Below are 22,283 nucleotides of genomic sequence, written 5' to 3' on the forward strand. Positions count from 1 at the left end.
TTGTTCCAGGGACAATGTAGCTGTAGCAAAGCTGTCAGTCTAGAGGTTACACCCTGAATTATACACTGGAGAATTCAAGGCCTAAAATTAGTGCAGTGATTAACAGAATAATTGCAAAAAGGTTTTTCCACCAATCACCTTTGATCCAAGAAAATACTGATAACCAAAAAGGAAGATTACTATTAGACATAGCTTTTACCTCAGGTGTCACCTCATGGCCTTAATTAATTTGGTTAGAGTCCAGGCTACACCAAGAAAGAATCGACAGGTTGTGAGTTACCAAAGGAAGAAACGTTTCTCGTTGTTGTCTCAAGAACGACCAGAGGTGGCTTAAGTCCCCTCTGTGCAAGGGAGACACCCACCAAGGAAGTCTGTCTATCACCGACAAAGGTGTGGCCCCACAAAGCCAACAGTTAAAAGTATTACAGAAGTTCCCATACGAGTGGGCCCAGGACAGGAACACATTATCCTGAGTTTGTAGTCCTGGTAGGGTTGTCATGCCGAACAGGAGAGCATCTGCTGCTCCCAATCCTTTACCCATACTAAATCTCCTGGCGAGTATGGGTGTACATTAGTGCCAAGAGAAAGTGGAGTTCTCTCCTGAACATAGGGGGTGATGTCATGGATCACCTTCCCTAACTGTTCCAGATGTTGAGACATCTCCATCCTTCCTCTTTGTAATAGATTTCCCTTTCAGTTCAGTTCAGTTCAGTCCAGTCACTCAGTCATGTCCGACTCTTTGTGACCCCATGAATCGCAGCACGCCAGGCCTCCCTGTCCATCACCAACTCCGGGAGTTCACTCAAATTCAACGTCCATAGAGTCGGTGATGCCATCCAGCCATCTCATCCTCTGTTATCCCCTTCTCCTGCCCCCAATCTCTCCCAGCATCAGAGTCTTTTCTAGTGAGTCAACTCTTCGTATGAGGTAGCCAAAGTATTGGAGTTTCAGCTTTAGCATCATTCCTTCCAAAGAACACCCAGGGCTGATCTCCTTTAGAATGGACTGGTTGGATCTCCTTGCAGTCCAAGGGACTCTCAAGAGTCTTCTCCAACACCACACTTCAAAAGCATCAATTCTTTGGGGCTCAGCTTTCTTCACAGTCCAGCTCTCACATCCATACATGACCACTGGAAAAACCATAGCCTTGACTAGATGGACATTTGTTGGCAAAGTAATGTCTCTGCTTTTCAATATACTATCTAGGTTGGTCATAACTTTTCTTCCAAGGAGTAAGCGTCTTTTAATTTCATGGCTGCAGTCACCATCTGCAGTGATTTTGGAGCCCAAAAAAAAAAAAGTCTGACACTGTTTCCACTGTTTCCCCATCTATTTCCCATGAAATGATGGGACCAGATGCCATGATCTTTGTTTTCTGAATGTTGGGCTTTAAGCCAACTTTTTCACTCTCCACTTTCACTTTCAAGAGGCTTTGTAGTTCCTCTTCACTTTCTGCCATAAGGGTGGTATCATCTGCATATCTGAGGATATTGATATTTCTCCTGGCAATCTTGATTCCAGCTTGTGCTTCATCAAGCCCAGCGTTTCTCATGATGTAGTCTGCATAGAAGTTAAATAAGCAGGGTGACAATATACAGCCTTGACGTACTCCTTTTCCTATTAGGAACCAGTCTGTTGTTCCATGTCCAGTTCTAGCTGTTGCTTCCTGACCTGCATATAGGTTTCTCAAGAGACAGGTCAGGTGGTCTGGTATTCCCATCTCTTTCAGAATTTTCCACACTTTATTGTGATCCACACCGTGAAAGGCTTTGGCATAGTCAAGAAAGCAGAAATAGATGTTTTTCTGGAACTCTCTTGCTTTTTTGATGATCCAGCGGATGTTGGCAATTTGATCTCTGGTTCCTCTGCCTTTTCTAAAACCAGCTTGAACATCTGGAAGTTCACGGTTCATGTATTGCTGAAGCCTGGCTTGGAGAAATTTCCCTTTACTTCCCAAATAACTGGGGGAGGCCTCCCGAATATTATCTCATAGAGGGAATACCCATGTGACCGGGGGGTCATCCTGACCCTCATTAACACTGATGGCAGCATGTCCATCCAGGGGGTGCCAGTTTCTTGCATCCATTTTGCCAGAGTCACCTTAATAGTCCAGTTCATTCTCTCAACCATTCCTGAGCTTTGTGACCTCTATGCTGTATATAGTTTCTTTGCAAACCAGTTGGAGTAACTCAGCCACAAATGCTGGTCCATTATCTGATCCTATACTCAGAGGGAACCCAAATCTAGGAATGATGTCTCTCAGCATACATCGGGCCACTTCCTTTGCTTCAGTCTTGGTGGGGTAAGCTTCCACCCATCTCGTAAAAGTACATACCATTACCAGCAAATATTTGTATCCTCGGCATGGCTTTACCTCAGTGAAGTCCACTTCTAGATGTTCAAATGGAGGGGTCCCCTTTAACTGTATCCCGGGAGGCATGGTCTCCTTGGGAGCCGGGTTATTTTTGGCATAGGTTATGCATCGGAGGCTTACATCTGCACACAGGCCTGTTAGAGGTGGTATGACAAAATAGTGGAAATCCGCAACCAATTGAAATGCCAACCGAGAGGGGTCGAAAAGTCTCCCGTCTGAGAGTTTGCACCATCCGTCCTCCCACAGCATTCCTTGCTCAGTTCGTGCGCAGGTGGTTTCTTCCTTGCCATCAGCTGGGGCCGCTTGGGCGGTTAGTAGGCTAGACACCACAGGTGTCGCCGTAAGCTTGGTTGCTGTATTGTCCTGGGTGGCTGCTTGCTTTGCCATTCGATCGGCTAGACAGTTCCCTTTTGCCTGAGGTGTGTCCACCCTTTGGTGGCCCCTACAGGGTATTACTGCCCCTGCAGCGGATTCCCACGCTGCTTCCGACAGAAGCAGAGTTTCCTCCATTTTTCATCTGCTTGCCAGTTGCAGTCAATAGCCCCCTTTCATTATTTATGCCTCCGTGTACACGTAAGGTAGTGAAGGCATACCGTGAGTCAGCATGTATATTTACCTTCTTTCTTTTAGCCAGTTTTAGGGCTCGTGTAAGTGCCCAGGGCTCTGCTCGCTGAGCCGACCAGTGTGTGGGGCGTCATCCTGCCGTGACTGCTGGATCCTTTGTGGTCACCACATCTTCAGTTTCCCCATGTCCCTGTCCCAGGTAGTTGGTCCCATCTGTGTTGTAAGTCTCAGCTGGTTGACTTAAGGGGACATCTCTGAGGTCCGGTCAGCTAGAAAAGACTTCCTCTAGCATCTCCTCACAGTCATTGGGAGGGCCTTGGCTCACCGGCAGATAAGTTGCTGGGTGGTTGCACCTTTATTTGGGGGCTTTCACAATAAAGTTCTTGATTAGCTATTTGTGAAAAGCCAGGTATCCAGATCTGGCAAAACCCTACGGCTCCCAAAATTTCTCTCACTTGCATTTTGGTAGTAGGCTGGCTTGTCTGATTGCTCACCTGTTTTCCTTCTAAGCCCAAGGCACACCTCCTTTGCTTTATAACAAATCCCAGGTGCTTTGCTTCAGTCTGGCAGATCTGGGCCTTTTTCCATGATACTTGATATCCAGCCTGGTCCAGCAGGCCCAAGGGAATCTTACTCCCAGCATTGAGAACGAGTCTCTGCCATCAGGAATAGGTCATCCACAATTGTAGGATCTGACACTTAGTAGCATCCGATGGGAAGGAGAGGAGATGTGTTGCCAGGGTTTCCTCAAATATCGTAGGGGAATTTTAAATCCTTGTGGCAGCTGAGTCCAAGTCGGCTGGGTCTTCTGAAACCTGTCTTGGGGTCTTCCCATTAGAAAGCAAAAATTATTTGGCTAATTGCAGCCACTCTTGTACAAAAGAAAGCACCTTTCAAGTCCAAACAGGTAAAATACTGGGCATTAGGAGGCATTAGGCTTAGCAGAGTATAGGCGTTAGGGACATTTGGGTATAAGGTCACCGTCGCCTCATTTCCTAACCTCAAGTCCTGAACTGGCTGCTAATCTTTTCACCCGTCCATCTTCACTGGGAGGATAGGGGTGTTCGTGGTGATCGATGTTCCACCAGTGTGCCTGCTACCTTCAGCCTATCAGTGAGGAGCCTGATTCCCTCCCTGGCAGCCAGTGGTATAGAATCTTGTTTTTTCCTTACGGGCTGGGCCCTCACCTTTAACTCTTACTACCTGATGGTGGTTTTTCACTAGTCCAGGGTGGGTACCTTCAGCCCATACTTCAGGAAACAGCCTTGTTAGGGGCTCCAGGGCTTCCCCCTGCCGATGGCTGGTGTAGTGTCCCTTCATCTCCCCTTGGTAGCAGCTGGCTGCTTATTGAGATCTGGGCGGCCCAGCACAGCTGCCAGGAGAGCTACCTTTCGACAGGACCTTCTATCCCTCTCCTTTTGTTGTTTCTCAGCCTCTTTGTAGTTTCCTGATCCCGACTGACAAAAACTTAGTCAGCAATTTCTGTCATTTGGATGCTGGTAAGATCCAAGAACCCCTCCATCTTTTGGAGTTCCCTTCTAATACCTGGATACGACTGGGTCACAAGGGTGGCATTTCTTTGGTTTTCAGGGGTCTCTGGGTCAAAGGGGATGTATTGTCAAATGGCTCACACAGTCTCTCATAAAACTCTGTGGGAGTCTCGTCTGCCTTTTGGATCACGACGTTAGTCTTGGCCATGGTAGTAGGCCTGCAAGCCCCCTTCTTGTATAATGGCCTTGTATAATGGCCGTCTTATGCCTTTCCAAGGGTTGCTTACCTTGGTCGGTATTGAAGTCCAGTCTGGTCTTGTGTCAGGAGTGGCTCCTCAGGCCCAACTTTCAGGGTCCATTTGGCCCTCTGGTGTGTTTCTTGGAGTCACTTATGTGCCTGAGGGTCCAGTGTCTCTTTTCCATACTGAAGAGGGTGAGGAGAAGCTGGGCTGTGTCATCCTACACTGGTCCTGAAAATAGTCTCCATTAGATGAATCATACCCTGCGGCTTCTCAACCATACCCTGCAAGAGGGGTGTGCCTTTGCCGGTTCAAGAGACCCGTGGTAGAGAACGGCTGATAGTGAAGAGCAGTGGGGCCAGGATGGGTGTGTCCATCTGGCCCCACCTGCGGTGCCACTTGGACCTCCCTAAGAGGCATTTGCAACACCTCTGTCTCTTAGGGTTCCTTCGTAGACCTCAGCCACCTCCAAACACTTGGCTCTCCCTTTTTCCCTCTTCTAAACTGGGGAGGGGTGGATATAATGTTGGCACAGGAGGAGAGAGAGAAACCTCCTCCACTGGGGGAGGCGGAGGAGGAAAGCCTGCCTCCTCTCTCGTCCCTTCCTCTTGTTCTGGGGGTCCACCTCATGTTCCCCAGTGTGGAGGGGAAGGTGGGAGTTCCTCCTCCTCCGAATCATAATATATTTCCTTTAACTTTTCTTTCTTGGGTTCTGCCTGTGCCAGAAAAATCTTTCTTTCTCCTTTTCCAAGATAACATACCTGGCCCAAGGAGATGGTTTTTGTGCAGTTAGTAGCCATGAGTACAGGAACTGGTCTGGGTGGCTTGGCTATCCGGTTACCACAGAGTACACAGCCTGAACTTTGTCCAATACTAGGGTTCCCTCTGAGAGCCATCTCACCCCAAAGGATGGCCAGTCTGTCTCACAGAAGGTTCCAAGCTTGTCTGAGGTTAACTTTATAACACAGTCTCCTCCAGAGCCCATTTTGAAGGTTTTAATCATGCATTTAGGAACGGTTGGCTTGGATTCTCCACTACCCATCCTACTTTTCACTTTCCTCCTATCACTTACAGCAAGTCCAACTTCTAGTTCATTGCTCCTTTGCCAGGGTCTTGTACCCCAGCCACCATCATGTCTCCACTCAAAGGAGCATGACAACTGCCACTTTACCTCGGCTACGACCGGGGTGAAAAGGGCCTTACCTACCAAGTCTTTCAGTGATATTACCTCTCATGTTTCTCTGTCAGCAGCCAGCGAAATCCAATCAATTAAGGCTTCTACGTACTCCTCCTCGCACAAGTCTGATCCTGGCAAAACCCAGATCTGTCTTACATGGGTTGGTGCAGACAAATGTACACCCAGAGCCCCAATTCCCAGTCTGGTCCTAAACAATGTTCGGGAGGTCCCTGAATCCCTAAGGAGAACAGGAGGGTGTTGCGGCAAAGGGGACAGTCCTTTGGAAACCAGAAAATAAAAATTTGTGTTGACAAACAATCAGCACAGATTCACTTAACAGAGTTTTACTTATTTCAGTAAGTTCCCCACTGAGCCTAGGAGGACACAGCCACCTCAGACTCATCCAGCCCCAAGGTGTTGCTCAGGTCCCTTCCGCTATTACAGAGGGACCTACCTGCATGCTTCCCTTCTGTCGTCTACAGTCTCGTGAAGTCTGCCTAGAAAGACAAGTCACTAAAAGCAAGAGCTGATCCAAGGGAGGAGACACCTTCCCCTTCCCAAGGCTCTCGTCCCAGCGAACCACAGGCGGAGGCTCCATGGGCCTGTCTCTCCAAGGGCTTCCCGGCCAACACACCAGAAATGTTGTAGAATCCAGAGTCGCAAAACTCCCCAGAAGACACTCAGGACAGTGGAGTACAGTTTATTACGCCAGCGGGTCCAAGGGGAATCGGTTCCCAACAAGGACCCATCCGATGATTCCGGAGGACTCAGTTTTATACACCCCTGCTCTGCATGACTGGTTACGTCAGTAATGTTTTACAACATGCAGGCACGGGAGAGTTAACAGTTACAACATGCAGGTTCAGGCGCTATCGTTAAACTAACTGAGACCACCTGACCTTTACTTCCAGTCTTTGTTTGCCGTCTGTGAGGAGAGGGTTTAATCCCTATTGCCCTCCTCCCGGTGGCCCCAACAGGGTCACAAAGAGATGGACGCGACTGAGCAACCGAACAACAATTGAATGGTTGGGCAGTGTTTTGCAGTTTGTGAGCCATATTCACTAGCTTTGTTGAATTTCAGCTTTATACAACCCTGTATGAAGGTGTGCACAATTTCCACTTCGGAGGTGATGTGCTTTGCCCAAGTTACGGCTGCTACTTACTGGCAGAAAGTGCTAAAACCTTGGTCATCTTAGTCTCTGTATCATGTCCCCTCCAGACACCGTATGGCTCCTCTCTGTCTTGGCTCTGCCCGCTGTGGACCAGCACAGCCATCCCCTCCTCTGGTTAGGTGAAGGAACGTCGTTAGAGTTGGCCCCACCCAGCCAGGAGAAAACGGCAGCATGTGACACTGAGCAAGCCACGCTGGGCCTTAGTCCAGGGGCTGCCCCACCTCTAGGCCCAGCTCCAGCTGATGTATTTGTGCTGCCCTTAGGTAATCGCAACCTTCCTCTTCCTTGGCTCTCCATCCTGGATGGACAACCTCTGCTGCCGGCATCCTGCCCTCTGGCTGTGCCTCCCGTCTAGTTGTGGCCACATGTGGCCATGGGGGACACAGAGTAGCAAGACCCCCCCTCAGGCTCCATGTCATCTTCTGCCCCGTCAGCTGCTCCTGTCCCAGGCATGCCGCCGTCAGTGCTTCCCCCGGGAGGCTGTCCAGCCTTCCCCACAGTCGGAGGCTTGGCCAGAGCAACGCTGGACCAGGTCCAGAAATGGAGGGATACCACTGAATCAGAGGGCAGTGCTCCCGATTAGAGCAGTTTCCCGATTAGAAACTGCTCCTGATCACCCCCAACATTGATCACTTGTCGTTTTAATCTCTGTTTTACAGGATGTCAGTAAAGTGGTGGCTTGCTTTACATACCCTGCAGAGGTCTGATGAGTCTTTCCATTACCACAGATAGCATTTTTTGATGGACTTTCAGAGACTGTCTTAACAGTGCTCCCTAAGCAGATTTGGGCAGGTTTGGGCATGTCTGTGCTTCAGTGAGAGGCAAAGCGCGTAATTCCAAGCTTCAGTGAGAGGCAAAGCACATATTCAAAGATCTATTCGAGTCAAGAAGCCAGCATGGCAGCTGTCATTGATTTGTGCTTCCACTTAAAACATATAAGAGATAAAACCTGCCTGGTATCTAGAAGAGGAGCTATAATCCAGGTGTTACATGAGAGAATTTTCTCCTTGTTTTTAGAACCCTTCAAGGTGAGGAGACAAACCTCTGAGATGAAGGATCAGCTGAGAGTATTGAAGATGCCCTACCATAGAAGGACAGGGGAAGGCTTCCCTCCTCCCCTGCCTGGCCTTGCTGCCAGGAGCCGCATGCAGTGTGCTTTGAGGAGTACACAGGGCTGTTCATGACCAGCAGAGGGATGCTGGTGGTGAGCACTACTTTCTGCTTCATCTTTGGGTTTAAGTCCCATGAGAAAAACTAAAAAACATTAATGGCAAAGGACAGGAAAGTACCTAGGATTTGTCCTGCAGCAATCTTTTTACATAACACACCTTCCTGTCCACTTGGGGACTTTGCCTAAGGGAGGTCAGTTGAACGATCACAACTCAAGTCTTAATAAATTCTTGCAACAAGAGCTATACACATACACACAAAGCTACATGTGTTATTCCAAGTGGTCTGCCACAGCCTCTGATAGCCAGAGCATATCATGATTTCATATTTATTTGACTATTCTAAATATCCTGTTTAAGTTCAAAATGATGTAACTAAATGTGGATGGTAAAGGAATAAAATGGGGTGACTTCACTTGCTCTCAGTGGTCTGACATCTCCCTATACCCTTCCAGCCAGTCAGGGGTGTGCTGGCAACAACCAGCTCCCCCAGACCCCTCAAAAGAAGCCCTGATGTCAACATTTATAGATTTCCTTGGTGTAAACATTCACTTTGGCTAATCTGAGCTACCAATTTGCTATCATTGATCATGGAGTTGAGCAGAGACACGCACAGGCCTGTGGGAGCCAGTTCCAGCTCAGTCACTGGACTCAGACAACTGTTTCTAAAAGTAGTCTGCGTACAGGAGAGCTCTGCCTTCTTAATCCCCTGCCCATCGATGCCGTTTGGTGGTGAGCCACAAATGCGTCTCAAGCTTATATGGTGCATCCCCTCACTCTGAGAGCCCTAATGAGTTCTAATGGGGAAGCAGACACTGAACAACTGATGAGTGAGTTTTTTTTTTTTTTTTAATTGTGAGGCATCATTCAAAGGGCATTTTCCCTCCAGTCATAACTCACACACTGTGAGAAGATCTCAGCATCACCGTTCTCAGCCAGGAGGGAGCCTTGGTGCTCACGTGGTTATAAGGTTACTCTTCCTTCTGCACATGAGGAAACCGAGCTCCACAGTAAGATTGCTAGTCTGTCAGTACCCCTCCCTAGAGAGGCAGAAATCTCCAGGCTCTTTGTGAAAAAAAAAGACAAAGGAAAGAAACTTGTCTTGCACCCCAGTGCAGCCTGAGCAGCCTTGTGGGTGTCCTCTGAGTGAGCAAGTGGGATGTGGAGGACTGAACATGTTTTGTGTGCGCACTGCCCAGGACTCGCCTGCTGCAGATCAGCTACACATGGACGGTCTTCAGAAGATGAGTGTTTTTCCTTCCCAGTGTTAGCAGAGGACCTTCTCAATTAGGGCTGAAGGCTGCAGACCTCAGTGCTGGATTACGTAGCTGTGATTATCCACAAACATGTAACCTGGTCCATTTTTCCACCTGTGAGGCCTGCCCCCTCCCTTTGCCTAGAGTGTGGCCAGGAGTGTGTGAGCCATGGTATTTATCTAGAGCAGTTGTTCCCAACCTGTGGATCTCAGGATTCCTTCACTCTTAAACACGACTGAGAAGCCCAAAGGGCCTTTTTGACATGGATCATTTCTATCAATATTTACCGTGTTAGGTAAATACAGGAAGGCATTGTCTTCCCAAATACAGGTTAGTATAAAGCAGGAGCTGCATTCATGTCAGCTGGACAGCCGCTCCTCTCTCAGTCAGAAACTGGAGGCCTGACTCTCCCTGAGCCTGGGAGGGGCTCGGGGCCTGTCTTGCTGTCTCAGGGAATGACACTTGAGAATCCCATGGAACATACAGGAGCCCTGTTCAGGCTGGTGCAGACAGCTTTCCTTCATCAAGAACATCAGGGCCGGTCCCTAAGACTCTGCAACAGGGAAGATTTGGCTGGTTGGGCTAATAACTAAAGATCAGGAGGTGGGGGGGGCCCTTCTCTAATATGAGAAGGTGACTGATGAGCAAAAATGGTAACACTGACAGATCAAATTTAAAAATAATTAAACCTTTCCTGGTGTTCCTCCACATCACACAACTCCTGTGTATTCTGCCACCCTTTCCTGTTGGAGACCCAAAGAGAGCTGGGGATGGGTGCGGGCAGGACAGGGCAGAAATGCACTGTGCTCCCACTCCATGGAACTGGGTGGGAAGAGCTGTTCCCAGGTTAACCCTGCAGCAGAGCGTGAGGCCAGGAGGGTAGGCGAGGATGGGAGCGCGTGGAGCCCCACAGGGGCCCGCTGATGGCTTTCCCGCAGTGGGGTAATGTGTGCAGGGCGTGTTTGGGGAAGGTTTGCTGCGGGGAGAGGTAGAGCAGCAGGAAAGAGATGAACACAGGACAGGAAATCAGAAAAGGCTGTTGCTGTCCTCATAAATCATATTCTTCCCTGGGAAATCCCATGGAGCGTGATGGGCTACAGTCCATGGGGTTGCAGAGTCGGACACAACTGAGCAACTAACACTTTCACTTAAATTAAGTTCAGGTAACCCGATCAGAGTCGGACACGACTGAGCGACTTCTCTTTCACTTTTCACTTTCATGCATTGGAGAAGGAAATGGCAACCCACTCCAGTGTTCTTGCCTGGAGAATCCCAGGGACAGGGGAGCCTGGTAGGCTGCTGTCTGTGGGGTCGCACAAAGTCGAACACGACTGAAGCGACCTAGCAGCAGCAGCAAACCAATCTGGGTTGATGAAATGCTTTCTCACAGGGCTGGGGAAGAACACTGGAATGTATCTTCCTCCCTTTGCGGAGACCGAATAATCAAGGTGCACGTTTTCCTCGTGGCTTTGGTGCACGTCTGCCTTTGATGAGGCCATTAATTCTCACCTGGGTCCATGCGTGGCCTCAACTGAGCATCTCTTTCTTCAGGCCCTTTTCTGCTCCCTGGAAACACACTTCCCCATCAGTCACATTCCAGAATGGGACGGGGAGGTGGGATTTGACAGGCATCAACCTCACAGGCCTCCTGAACAAAAGAAATCTTTCCATTTTGTCTGAGTACCAGCTTTTTTGTGAAAATCAGGATGTTGAGAGCATTTTATTTTAACCTCTTTTTGAGAGGCGACTGTTTTGTATAAAAGAAAATGCCTGCTGCTCCCCAGTGTGTATCAGAGTACTGCCTATGGTTTAAAAGTACAGTAAGTCACCCATATACGAAGCTTCAAGTTATGAACTTTCAAAGATTTAGATGTGGATCTGGTTCAAGTGAGGAACCAGAACCTGAACCATCAGTGTCAGCCGTGAGTGAAACTGCAGCTTGCCCTGCATCTCCTGTTACTGACGGTCCTTTAGCTCTGCCATCTCCCACCTCCTCTCCCTCCTCCAGTCAGTAACTCCTCCTGCCTGTTCACTCAGTGGCAGCCCTTGTATGCCAGCTCTTACACTGTACTTTTCAAGGTACTGCACTGTCAGATTTAAAATGTTTGGCTTTTGTTCATTATTTCTGTGAAAATTTATACACCTATTATAGTACGGCACTGTACAGCCGATAGTGTTAGTTGGGGACCTAGACTAACTTTGTTGGACTTACAAACAAATTGAACTTATGTACGCTGTCTCGAAATGGAACTCATTTGTATGTAGGGGACTTACTGTGTAGAAATGTGTGAGTTGTGTGAAGCACTTGCAGGGAAGCAAGTAATCTGGGGAGAGCGGATTAGGGCGTGGTGGGGCAGGGCGATGGTGCTGGCATGGGGTGCAGTTGAGAACCACAGGTCTCTGGAGAGCAGATGCCTGTTGAGAGGATGCACAGTTTTCTTTCTTTTATAGATTGAAACCCAAATATCTGCAGGCCTGAAGGTGGTTCTCATTTCTTTCACCTGAAAGCATGATTAATTGCTGGTTTTTTAATTGCAAAGAACAAAAAGTTGTTCCAAGCACAACCAGCTGACTTTGTTTACAGAGCTAATATATGACATGATCCCACTTGTAAAGATCTGTTGCTTTAACTTGAAGCACATTGGATTTCTGGTTCCATAGACTTTCCTTTTTAAAAATTACAGCTAACGTGTTTTGTTTTTACAGGGCGAACCTTTCCAACACATCCGTACTACTCTGCTCAGCTAGGAGCAGGGCAGCTGTCACTTTACAACATCCTGAAGGCCTACTCGCTTCTAGACCAAGAAGTGGGCTATTGCCAAGGTCTCAGCTTTGTAGCAGGCATCCTGCTGCTTCATATGGGTGAAGAAGAGGCGTTTAACATGCTCAAGTTTCTGATGTTTGACATGGGACTGCGGAAACAATATCGGCCGGACATGATTATTTTACAGGTAGAAAGCCTTCCTTCTGCCTATGATAAAGTTAAATGCTAAAATAAACATGTTTATGATCCCTTTCCGAGTGTATCTAAGGAAATTTCCCACCATCAGTTACCACTGTAGCGTTTGTCACTGCTGAGAACTTACTCTGTGCTAGCTTTGCACCAGGTGGTTCACGCGCATTCACCTCCTCCACCCTCAGGAAGGCAGCGCTGATCCCATCTTATAGACAGGAAAGCTGAGGCTCAGACAAGTTACATAGTAAATAATCTGAGCCGGTCACACAGTAGCAGGTGGCAGAGCTGGGATGTAAACCCAGGCCTGTCTGACTCCAGGGCCCTTCCTTTTACCTTTTCTCTTTGAATCCACCTTCAGGTAGTCTGATTCCCACCTCCCAGTGTATTTGCTGGTTCCTCTGCCAGGGACCCCCCACCCCCATGCCTGAGCCCCTGCCACCCTGGGTCTAGCCCAGTTGGAAAAGTTATTTTCTCCATCTTGAGGTAAACCCTTGTCATCTTACTGTAACTCGCCTGTGTTATAAATCTGAAGAAGTCACACTTGTCCTGCCTCTTGAGGGGTTGGGGGGGATTCAGCCGGAACTTACTAAGGGAACAGGTTCAGTAGCATCCTGCTACAGAATGCTTCCCTGCCGCTTTACTCTCTGCGAGAGGCTGGCTTCTTATCCCCAACTCCCCTAGCTTTGAGTTTTGCTAATAACGTGTATTTGTAAGAGGACTTACAGATCATTTTCCTGAGACAGATGTGGAACGTCTCTTAGCTGAGGAGCCCTGCCCTGAGTGCCGGCCAGCCCCAGCCTTGTGGCAGCAGCCCTGGTTGGACACGAGAGAACTGAGGCCAGGGTCTAGGGAGCCACGTGCAGCCTCGTGGTCCTTCTCTTTCCCCTCCGAGTGGGGGTGGAGGCTGCTGCCTCCCTGAGACCCTGTGTGTGTTCCTGCAGATCCAGATGTACCAGCTTTCGAGGCTGCTCCACGACTACCACAGGGACCTCTACAACCACCTGGAGGAGCACGAGATCGGCCCCAGCCTCTACGCCGCGCCCTGGTTCCTCACCGTGTTCGCCTCACAGTTCCCCCTGGGCTTCGTCGCCAGAGTCTTTGGTGAGTGTGTGTGAGGCTGCTTGCAGAACCTGGGTTCTCAGGTTCGATGGGAACCGGGTGTGGTTTCTCCATGGTGATGGTTCTTATTTGCAGACCTGTATCTGCAGGAACAGGATGTTGTCATTTTCATTTAGTGAGGAGGTTGAGTTCTCTTGAGTTTCAGGACCTGCTTGATTTCTGATGATCAGGGCCGCCCCTCGATGCCTTCTTGTGGGAGTAAGGTCCGATTTCCTCCTGCCAGACTCTCATTGGAGCAAATGTCCTGAAGGCTAGACCAGGGAGCCGGGCGCATGGTCCAGAGACATTTCTCCTGAATTGTCTTCCTCCACCTCTCTGGCCCAGGGCTTGCTCAGTGACAGCGCCTCAGGACTTCCCAGCCGGGGACTTCTGGGCCACTCTTCTTTCTGGGTTTCCTCTGCATCTCCTCTTCCTCCGCCTCCTCTCTCCTCTTCTGCCCTTGGCTCTACTTGGCTTCCTCTGCTGCCCAGCTCTAGAAAGCTCCTCCGTATCACTGACTCACGGTCTGGTCTCACACGCCCCCACCTCAGCTTCCCATTTGTCTGTCCTTGTGACCATAGGTGGGTCACATTTCAAACCATCTCCCCTTTTCTCAATTTACTTTTCAAGAAGATTGCCTCTGTCAAAGTTAAATAAGTGTTCACATGTAAAGTCTCAAAACTGCCTTGTCAATTATGCTTCAGTTTAAAGAAATTAAAACTTAAAAATGTGAAAGTCTGCCTTGACGTGGCAGGGATAGCAGCTGAGTGAGGCGCTGTGAATAGTCAGCTCCAGTCCAGTGTGCTTCCCTGCTTCAGGATGAAGTGGTGACTCTGACAGTTCTTTTTATTTGTTTATTGTGGAGAAAGTGGTTATTAAAGAACTGATCATCATCACATACCGAGTGGTTTTTAGTACCATTTCTATTGAGTCACTTGACAACTTAAACACCTGTGCTTTTTTTTTTTTTTAACTTTACGTATGTATTTGTTGGTTGTGCTGGGTCTCCGTTGCTGTGCAGGCTTTTCTCTGGTTGGGGTGAGTAGGGTCTACTCTCTAGCTGTGGTACACAGGCTTCTCCTTGTGGTTTTTCTTGTGGAGCACAGGCTCTAGGGTGTGCGGGCTTTAGTAGCTGCAATTCCTGGGCTCTAGAGCATAAGCTCATCCTAATGACTTCCTAAATAAAGCTAAAGCCACAAAAAGCAGGGTCGTCTTCTCCGTACTGTGCAGGCAGAGGTGAGTCTCGGGGTTTCTCATACATTATGCATGATAATGCCAGTGTCTGTGATTCGTGGATCCCGCCAACCCCATGTCCCGCTGGCTAAAGGGCTCAGAGCTCCTGAGATTATAGGCAGGACGTGGGGACTCAGGGCAGCGTTGTCTTGTGATGTCACTATTTCCTCTATTAATACTTAAAAATGAACCATTGTATTAGTAGGTTTCCTAGAAAAGACAGGTTTTTAAAAAACCGTTTCTGTATTTAGCATGGGTGACTTAGCTCCATGATAGTGGATAGCTTCATTTTAAATCCCAAAGCCTACCATTCAAACACAGTAGGCTTTTTTGGTCTGAGGCCCATTTCATTATAGGCATTTAGGCCTGGATAAACCTCAAAACATGTGAACTTTTGTTAACTACTCAGCATTTTATATCGGCGAAGGCAATGGCAGCCCACTCCAGTACTCTTGCCTGGAAAATCCCATGGACGGGGGAGCCTGGTGGGCCGCAGTCCATGGGGTCTCGAAGAGTCAGACATGACTGAGCGACTTCACTTTCACTTTTCACTTTCATGCATTGGAGAAGGAAATGGCAACCCACTCCAGTGTTTTTGCCTGGAGAATCCCAGGGACGGAGAGGAGCCTGGTGGGCTGCCATGTTTGGGGTCGCACAGAGTCAGACATGACTGAAGCGATTTAGCAGCAGCATTTTATATGTAAGTAAAGGAATCTATCTCAGTTTGCAGTCAACATAGCCCATATATAGGTTAATAGTTGTGACTCAGGCTGGTAAAGAATCTGCCTGCAGTGGGGCAATGGGGGAAACCTGGGTTCAGTCCCTCAGTTGGGAAGATCCCCTGGAGAAGGGCATGGCAACCCACTCCAGTATTCTTGCCTGGAGAATCCCATGGACAGAGGAGCCTGGTGGCTACAGTCCATGGGGTTGCAAAGAGTTGAACACGACTGAGTAGCCAGCACTTTCAGTTTACTTTCTATCTCTAATTAAGTATACACTACTTGGAGGGACAGCTGCCAGTGATGCCTGTGCTCGACCTTCACGTCGAGCTGTGATGAGCCTGGGCGTCAGTCCTTCTGTCTGGATGTCACATAATGTGAAATCGCCCCCTCCTGTATTTTTCCTCTTTGGGTGCAGAGGGGCCCTCCTGGGAGAGATGCTTGTTCTTTTCATCTTCTAACATCTACCTTGGGGGAAAAGTCTGAAAAATAGGACCATTCTTGCTCCTGCTGGAGGTGGCAGCTGTGCTATTATTAGGCTCCAGAAGTTTTCTGTAGGGCATTCTGCCAAGTTAGATGAGAGAGGAGGTGGAATATAAAAACTGAAAGTTTGGCAAAAACACAAAAGCCACCTGTAATGTAGGGAAGGATTCTGAGAGGCTTCAGGACTAAAAGAGATTGGAAAACAAGGTTGTTTGGATGGCCTGGAAAAACAGCTCTTCCGGGTAACATGATGCCGTGGTGAAGAAGCGAGTGTTCACAGAATCTGTGCGGTTGTTCTGCAGCCAGGCTGTTGTCCTCGTTCATCTCCCTCCTGCCCGATCCTGGTAGGCTGTGGGGGGTCACCGTGGGAGGACTGCAGCCTCCCAGAGAAAGTGCAGGAGAGGGATTGCCCTAGACTAAGACGAAGGTGGCTGCAAAAGAGATACAGGGCAAGTCCACCTAATTGGCCATGTGCCTGGAGTCAATCATTTCCCCCCACAGGAAAATTGAACTTCTATTTTGTGGGGAGTTTCAAATAGAGTGCCCATACAGGTTAACATGATACAGGGCTGCTGAAGTGTCTTCAAAGCAAAGTAGTTATTTGCAGTGTTCTCAGCAAGCAGTTTGCAACGTGGTGGAGTCAGCTGAATGTTAGGTTCCCTCTCCTGCCAGCTAAACCCCTTTGCCTGTTTTGTTGGTGGCTCAAAAAAGGAGAGTTGGCCATGAGGTGGTGAGCGGGGCGCCTGCCACACTGCTGGAAGCCTTCACAGCTCACTTCCTCATGCAGGGATGTTCAAATGCAGAAAATCAACTCACTTTTCCAAGGAGATTATTGTGTTGTTGTTGTTTTTTAAATTCCAGTCTGTAAGTGTATAAAGGATTGGGAGATGGGCAGAAATGATAATAGCTGGATTGGGGCAGTGGGTATATAGGTAACATTTTCTGTACTATTAATTAAAAGTTCCTTAATTTTTGAACTTTCTGGAGGGAGAATAAGGTACTCCCACCTTACCTGCTCTTCCAGGCTCCTGTGTGCTTTCACCCCTGTCTGCATTTCCACCTGCTTTGCCTTCTGCTGAGCATATTTCTCCCTGATTCCTTATCTGGGGAGTTTCTATGGGTTCTTCAAGGTCTGGGGCACACTCTCTCCCCTGCTTCTGTCCTCCTTCACTTGATGGCATTTATAGCTGCCTTGTCTCTTCCATTCACCTGCAGCTCCCCCCACCTTAAAAAAAGAAAATTTTTTGCCTCTAATTAGATTTATGTCCCTGTCTTTTAAAAGTCTATTTCTTCTTACATTATTATTCCAGTTGTTAGGTCACTTTCCCAAACTTAGTCACCCAACAGTGAATTACTAGTTCTATACTTGAGCCCCAGGGCATTGGAGTCTCTTTTTTGAATGGCTTCACCTCTGGGAAAGGGAGAGGGAGGGTGGGCTAACTGAGGGGCCGCTTGCCTCCCCTCTGTGCATAGTCGATGTGGGAATTGTTAGCATTTGCCAGCCATTCTAAGGGAAAAAATGGCAAGAACTAGAAAATAACTCTGATAAAGTTCTTTGAATTCTTCAGAGTGAAAAAAATTTTTTATTTCATTCAGTTCAGTTCAGTTGCTCTGTTGTGTCTGACTCTTTGCAGCCCCATGGACTGCAGGACGCCAGGCCTCCCTGTCCATCACCAACTCCCGGAGCTTGCTCAGACTCATGTCCATTGCATCGGTGATGCCATCCAACCATCTCATCCTGTGTCGTCCCCTTCTCCTCCCGCCTTCAATCTTTCCTAGCATCAGCGTCTTTTCCAAGGAGTCGGTTCTTCACATCAGGTGGCCAAAGTATTGGAGCTCCAGCTTCAGCATCAGTCCTTCCAATGACTATTCAGGACTGATTTCCTTTAGGATGGACTGGTTGGATCTCCTTGCAGTCAGTCCAAGGGACTCTCAAATGTCTTCTCCAACACCACAGTTCAAAAGCATCAGTTCTTTGGTGCTCAGCTTTCTTTATAGTCCAGCTCTCACATCCATACATGAGTACTGGAAAAACCATAGCTTTGACTAGACGGATCTTTGTTGATAAAGTAATGTCTCTGATTTTTAATATGCTGTCTAGGTTAGTCATAGCTTTTCTTCCAAAGAGCAAGCATCTTTTAATTTTGCAGCTGCAACCACTATCTGCAGTGATTTTCAGTTCAGTTGTGTCCAACTCTTTGCAACCCCATGAACTGCAGCACACCAGGCCTCCCTGTCCATCACCAACTCCTGGAGTCCACCCAAACCCATGTCCATTGAGTCGGTGATGCCATCCAACCATCTCATCCTCTGTTGTCCCCTTTTCCTCCTGCCCTCAATCTTTCCCAGCATCAAGGTCTTTTCAAATGAGTCAGCTCTTCACATCAGGTGGCCAAAGTATTAGAGTTTTAGCTTCAACATCAGTCCTTCCAGTGAACAGCCAGGACTGATCTAATTTAGGATGAACTAGTTGGATCTCCTTGCAGTCCAAGGGACTCTCAAGAGTCTTCTCCAACACCACACTTCAGAAGCATCAATTCTTCAGCACTCAGCTTTCTTTATAGTCCAACTCTCACATCCATACATGACCACTGGAAGAACTATAGCCTTGACTAGATGGACCTTTGTTGGCAAAGTAATGCCTCTGCTTTTTAATATACTATCTAGGTTGGTCATAACTTTCCTTCCCAGGAGTAAGCATCTTTAATTCATGGCTGCAGTCACCATCTGCAGTGATTTTGGAGCCCCCGAAAATAAAGTCAGCCACTGTTTCCACTGTACCCCATCTATTTCCCATGAAGTGATGGGACCAGATGCCATGATCTTCGTTTTCTGAATGTTGAGCTTTAAGCCAGCTCTTTCACTCTCCTCTTTCACTTTCATCAAGAGGCTTTTTAGTTCCTCTTCACTTTCTGCCATAAGGGTGTGTCATCTGCATATCTGAGGTTATTGATATTTCTCCCAGCAATCTTGATTCCAGCTTGTGCTTCCTCCAGCCCAGTGTTTCTCATGATGTACTCTGCATAGAAGTTAAATAAGCAGGGTGACAATATACAGCCTTGACATACTCCTTTTCCTATTTAGAACCAGTCTGTTGTTCTATGTCCAGTTCTGACTGTTGCTTCTTGACCTGCATGCAGGTTTCTCAAGAGGCAGATCAGGTGGTCTGGTATTCCCATCTCTTTCAGAATTTTCCAGTTTATTGTGATCCACACAGTCAAAGGCTTTGGCATAGTCAATAAAGCAGAAATAGATGTTTTTCTGGAACTCTCTTGCTTTTTTTCAATGATCCAGCAGATGTTGGCAATTTGATCTCTGGTTCCTCTGCCTTTTCTAAAACCAGCTTGGAGCTCCCCAAAATAAAAATCTCTTACTCTCTCCATTGTTTCCCCATCTATTTGCCATGAAGTGATGGGACCAGATGCCATGATCTTAGTTTTCTGAATGTTGAGCTTTAAGTCAACTTTTTCACCCTCTTCTTTCACTTTCATCAAGAGGCTCTTTAGTTCTTCACTTTCTGCCATAAGGGTGATGTCATCTGCATATCTGAGGTTATTGATATTTCTCCCAGCAATCTTGATTCCAGCTTGTGCTTCATCTAGCCCGGCATTTCTCATGATGTACTCTGCATATAAATTAAACAAGCAGTATTTCAGTTCAGTTCAGTTCAGTTGCTCAGTCGTGTCTGACTCTTTGCGACCCCATGAATTGCAGCACGCCAGGCCTCCCTATCCATCACCAGCTCCCGGAGTTCACTCAGACTCACGTCCATGAAGTCAGTGATGCCATCCAGCCATCTCATCCTCTGTTGTCCCCTTCTCCTCCTGCCCCCATCTCTCCCAGTATCAGAGTCTTTTCCAATGAGTCAACTCTTCGCATGAGGCGGCCAAAGTACTGGAATTTCAGCTTTAGCATCATTCCTTCCCAAGAACACCCAGGACTGATCTCCTTGCAGTCCAAGGGACTCTCAAGAGTGTTCTCCAACACCATAGTTCAAAAGCATCAATTATTCGGCACTCAGCTTTCTTCACAGTCCAACTCTCACATCCATACATAACTACTGGAAAAACCATAGCCTTGAGTAGACAGACCTTTGTTGGCAAAGTAATGTCTCTGCTTTTGAATATGCTATCTAGGTTGGTCATAACTTTCCTTCCAAGGAGTAAGCGTCTTTCAATTTCATAGCTGCAGTCACTGTCTGCAGTGATTTTGGAGCCCAAAAAAATAAAGTCTGACACTGTTTCCACTTGTTTTTAATAATGTACTTTTGCAATGGTGTAGGCTTTTTAAGTTTTTAAAGATCTTTACATCACTAAACTCCTTATTTCAAAGCAGAGGAAATAGGCATGTTTTTCACTTGCAGCATCAGTAATTAGGGTAGAGTATACAAATCTTTGTTTTACCCATGAAAACATGTGTTTTAGTAATAACTCCTTTGAAATCCAGAGAATTTCTGGAAAAACAGACTAATTAAAAATTTCTTTTTCACAGTTCAACTTTTGAAGCATGTTTGAATTCAGTATATTTTTGGAGTGAAAAAAAGATCTGAATCTGTGACAAAATTTTAGCAGTATGTTTGCATACATTGTTTTCTTAGTATTATCTTGACAACCCTATCTGAAATATCAGGATCTTCTAATTTAGGGTTGTGTTTCCCACTGTCCTGCTTTTCAGTGTGTGAAAGGGGACAGTGTGTCATTTTATCAGCAACTGAGTCCGTATTAACCTCTGGCTTTTCTTTGTTTTCCCAGATATGATCTTTCTTCAGGGATCAGAGGTCATATTTAAAGTGGCTCTAAGTCTGCTGGGAAGCCATAAGCCCTTGATTCTGCAGCATGAAAACCTAGAAACCATAGTTGACTTTATAAAAAGCACACTACCCAACCTGGGCTTGGTGCAGATGGAGAAGACTATCAGTCAGGTATGGTTCAGTCTGGACCCTCCAGAAGCTCCGTAATCCTGGATGTGCAGAAGCTGAATTTCTTCCTTCCTTCCTTTTCTTTCTCTTTCTCTGCCCCCCTCCCTCCCTCTGTTTCCTACCTCTCAGGACCTACCAAGTCCTGAGTAGCTTGTAGGAGGCACAGCTCAAGGCCTTGCTCCATGACTAAGTGTGTGTCTGAGTGTGCATGTGTTATGAGTATGACACCGAGCACAGTTTCTTACAGTTTGTAAGAATTGTAACTGTAATTTCTTACAGTTAAGAGGCTTCGCCCCTCATCGTTTGTTCTTCCAAAATTCATAGCTTTTATTCCTTGTAGGCTTTTGTAAAATGAGTGCTTTGATTTTTGTGCTGAATGGCATTAATTGGAATCTTCTAAAATATCTTGCTATGAAGTTGTGATAAAGAGTGTATATTCTATAAGTTTGTTTCATGGTGTGTGTGTTTGTGAATAGTATTCAGTTCCACATCTGTGGTCCCATACCTCTGGTTTCTGTGTGCAGTAGAATTGCATGTATGCAGGTATCACTCTCTGAAATGTTAAGAGGTTGAGAATGAAGTGACTTGGGAACTGCAGCTTGACCAGTTGTTAAATGGTCTGGGGTAGGAGTGGGAGCAGATTTTGACTCTGTGTCAGGAAGACTCTTCCAGTAATGATTGCTGACCATGCAGGACTGAGCTGCCTTGCAGAAGGTGAGGTCACCCTTGAGAGTGTCCTGAGGCCAGATGGCTGAGTGCTGCGGAAGGGATCTCAGCACTGGGCCGCTGCAGACTCAGCGGCCGGGCCTCTCATAAGCCCAACACTTAGAGCAATTATGTTAAAGCCAATAGTGAAATAAAGATATGTTTTTTAAAAGTGTGAGAATTCCTGCTCATCTGAGAGTGATGGGCTGCACGCACACACGCAGCAGTTTGTGGTTCCATTTGCTGCTCCTCCTTCGGTGCTGAACCCAGAAAAGGAGGCACGTCTGGCCTGAGAGAGAGGGTTTTGCCCCGGTGCTGCTTTGGGTCTCTGCACATTTCATTTACTTATGTAAAGGAGCAGTGCTTTTCAGCTCTGCACTTTCTTTTTTACTTCCCTGGCGCCTTCCTCTCAGTGTGAATTGCTCTGACTTATTGACGCCCTACTTTTTGCCAAGTTCTGAGCAACTGTGCATATGCACACCTGAGCTTATTCAGTCATGACCTCCTGAGAAGACAGCTGGTTTTAACTCATGAGAAACCTAGGGTTCAGAGTGGTTAATTAGCTGGCCCACAGTCACATGGCCAAGAAGTGGAAAGGTGTTGTTTCAGACTGAGGCTCTCTCATGGCAAATGCTTTAGCAACTACTCAGCTCCACCAAGTGCCTCCAGGTATCGTTTAATCAGAGTTTTCCAGTATTGTCCATTAAGACAGAATCCTCCACCCTGTGAT

At 47.3% G+C, this 22,283-nt stretch overlaps 1 protein-coding gene across 5 annotated transcripts in view; it reads left to right on the forward strand.

Moving 5' to 3' along the window:
* TBC1D1 (TBC1 domain family member 1) overlaps positions 1-22,283 on the forward strand; it is a 223,444-nt gene that overhangs the window by 190,684 nt on the left and 10,477 nt on the right. For all 5 annotated transcript variants that reach the window (XM_052641620.1, XM_052641622.1, XM_052641617.1 and 2 more), the window contains 3 exons: positions 12,148-12,392; positions 13,339-13,498; positions 20,682-20,851. In XM_052641620.1, coding sequence (XP_052497580.1) covers positions 12,148-12,392; positions 13,339-13,498; positions 20,682-20,851 — 575 coding nt within the window. The remainder of the gene's footprint in view (positions 1-12,147; positions 12,393-13,338; positions 13,499-20,681; positions 20,852-22,283) is intronic.

The sequence above is a fragment of the Budorcas taxicolor genome, chromosome 6 (assembly GCF_023091745.1).
Source record: "Budorcas taxicolor isolate Tak-1 chromosome 6, Takin1.1, whole genome shotgun sequence".
NCBI classification, from domain to species: domain Eukaryota; kingdom Metazoa; phylum Chordata; class Mammalia; order Artiodactyla; family Bovidae; genus Budorcas; species Budorcas taxicolor.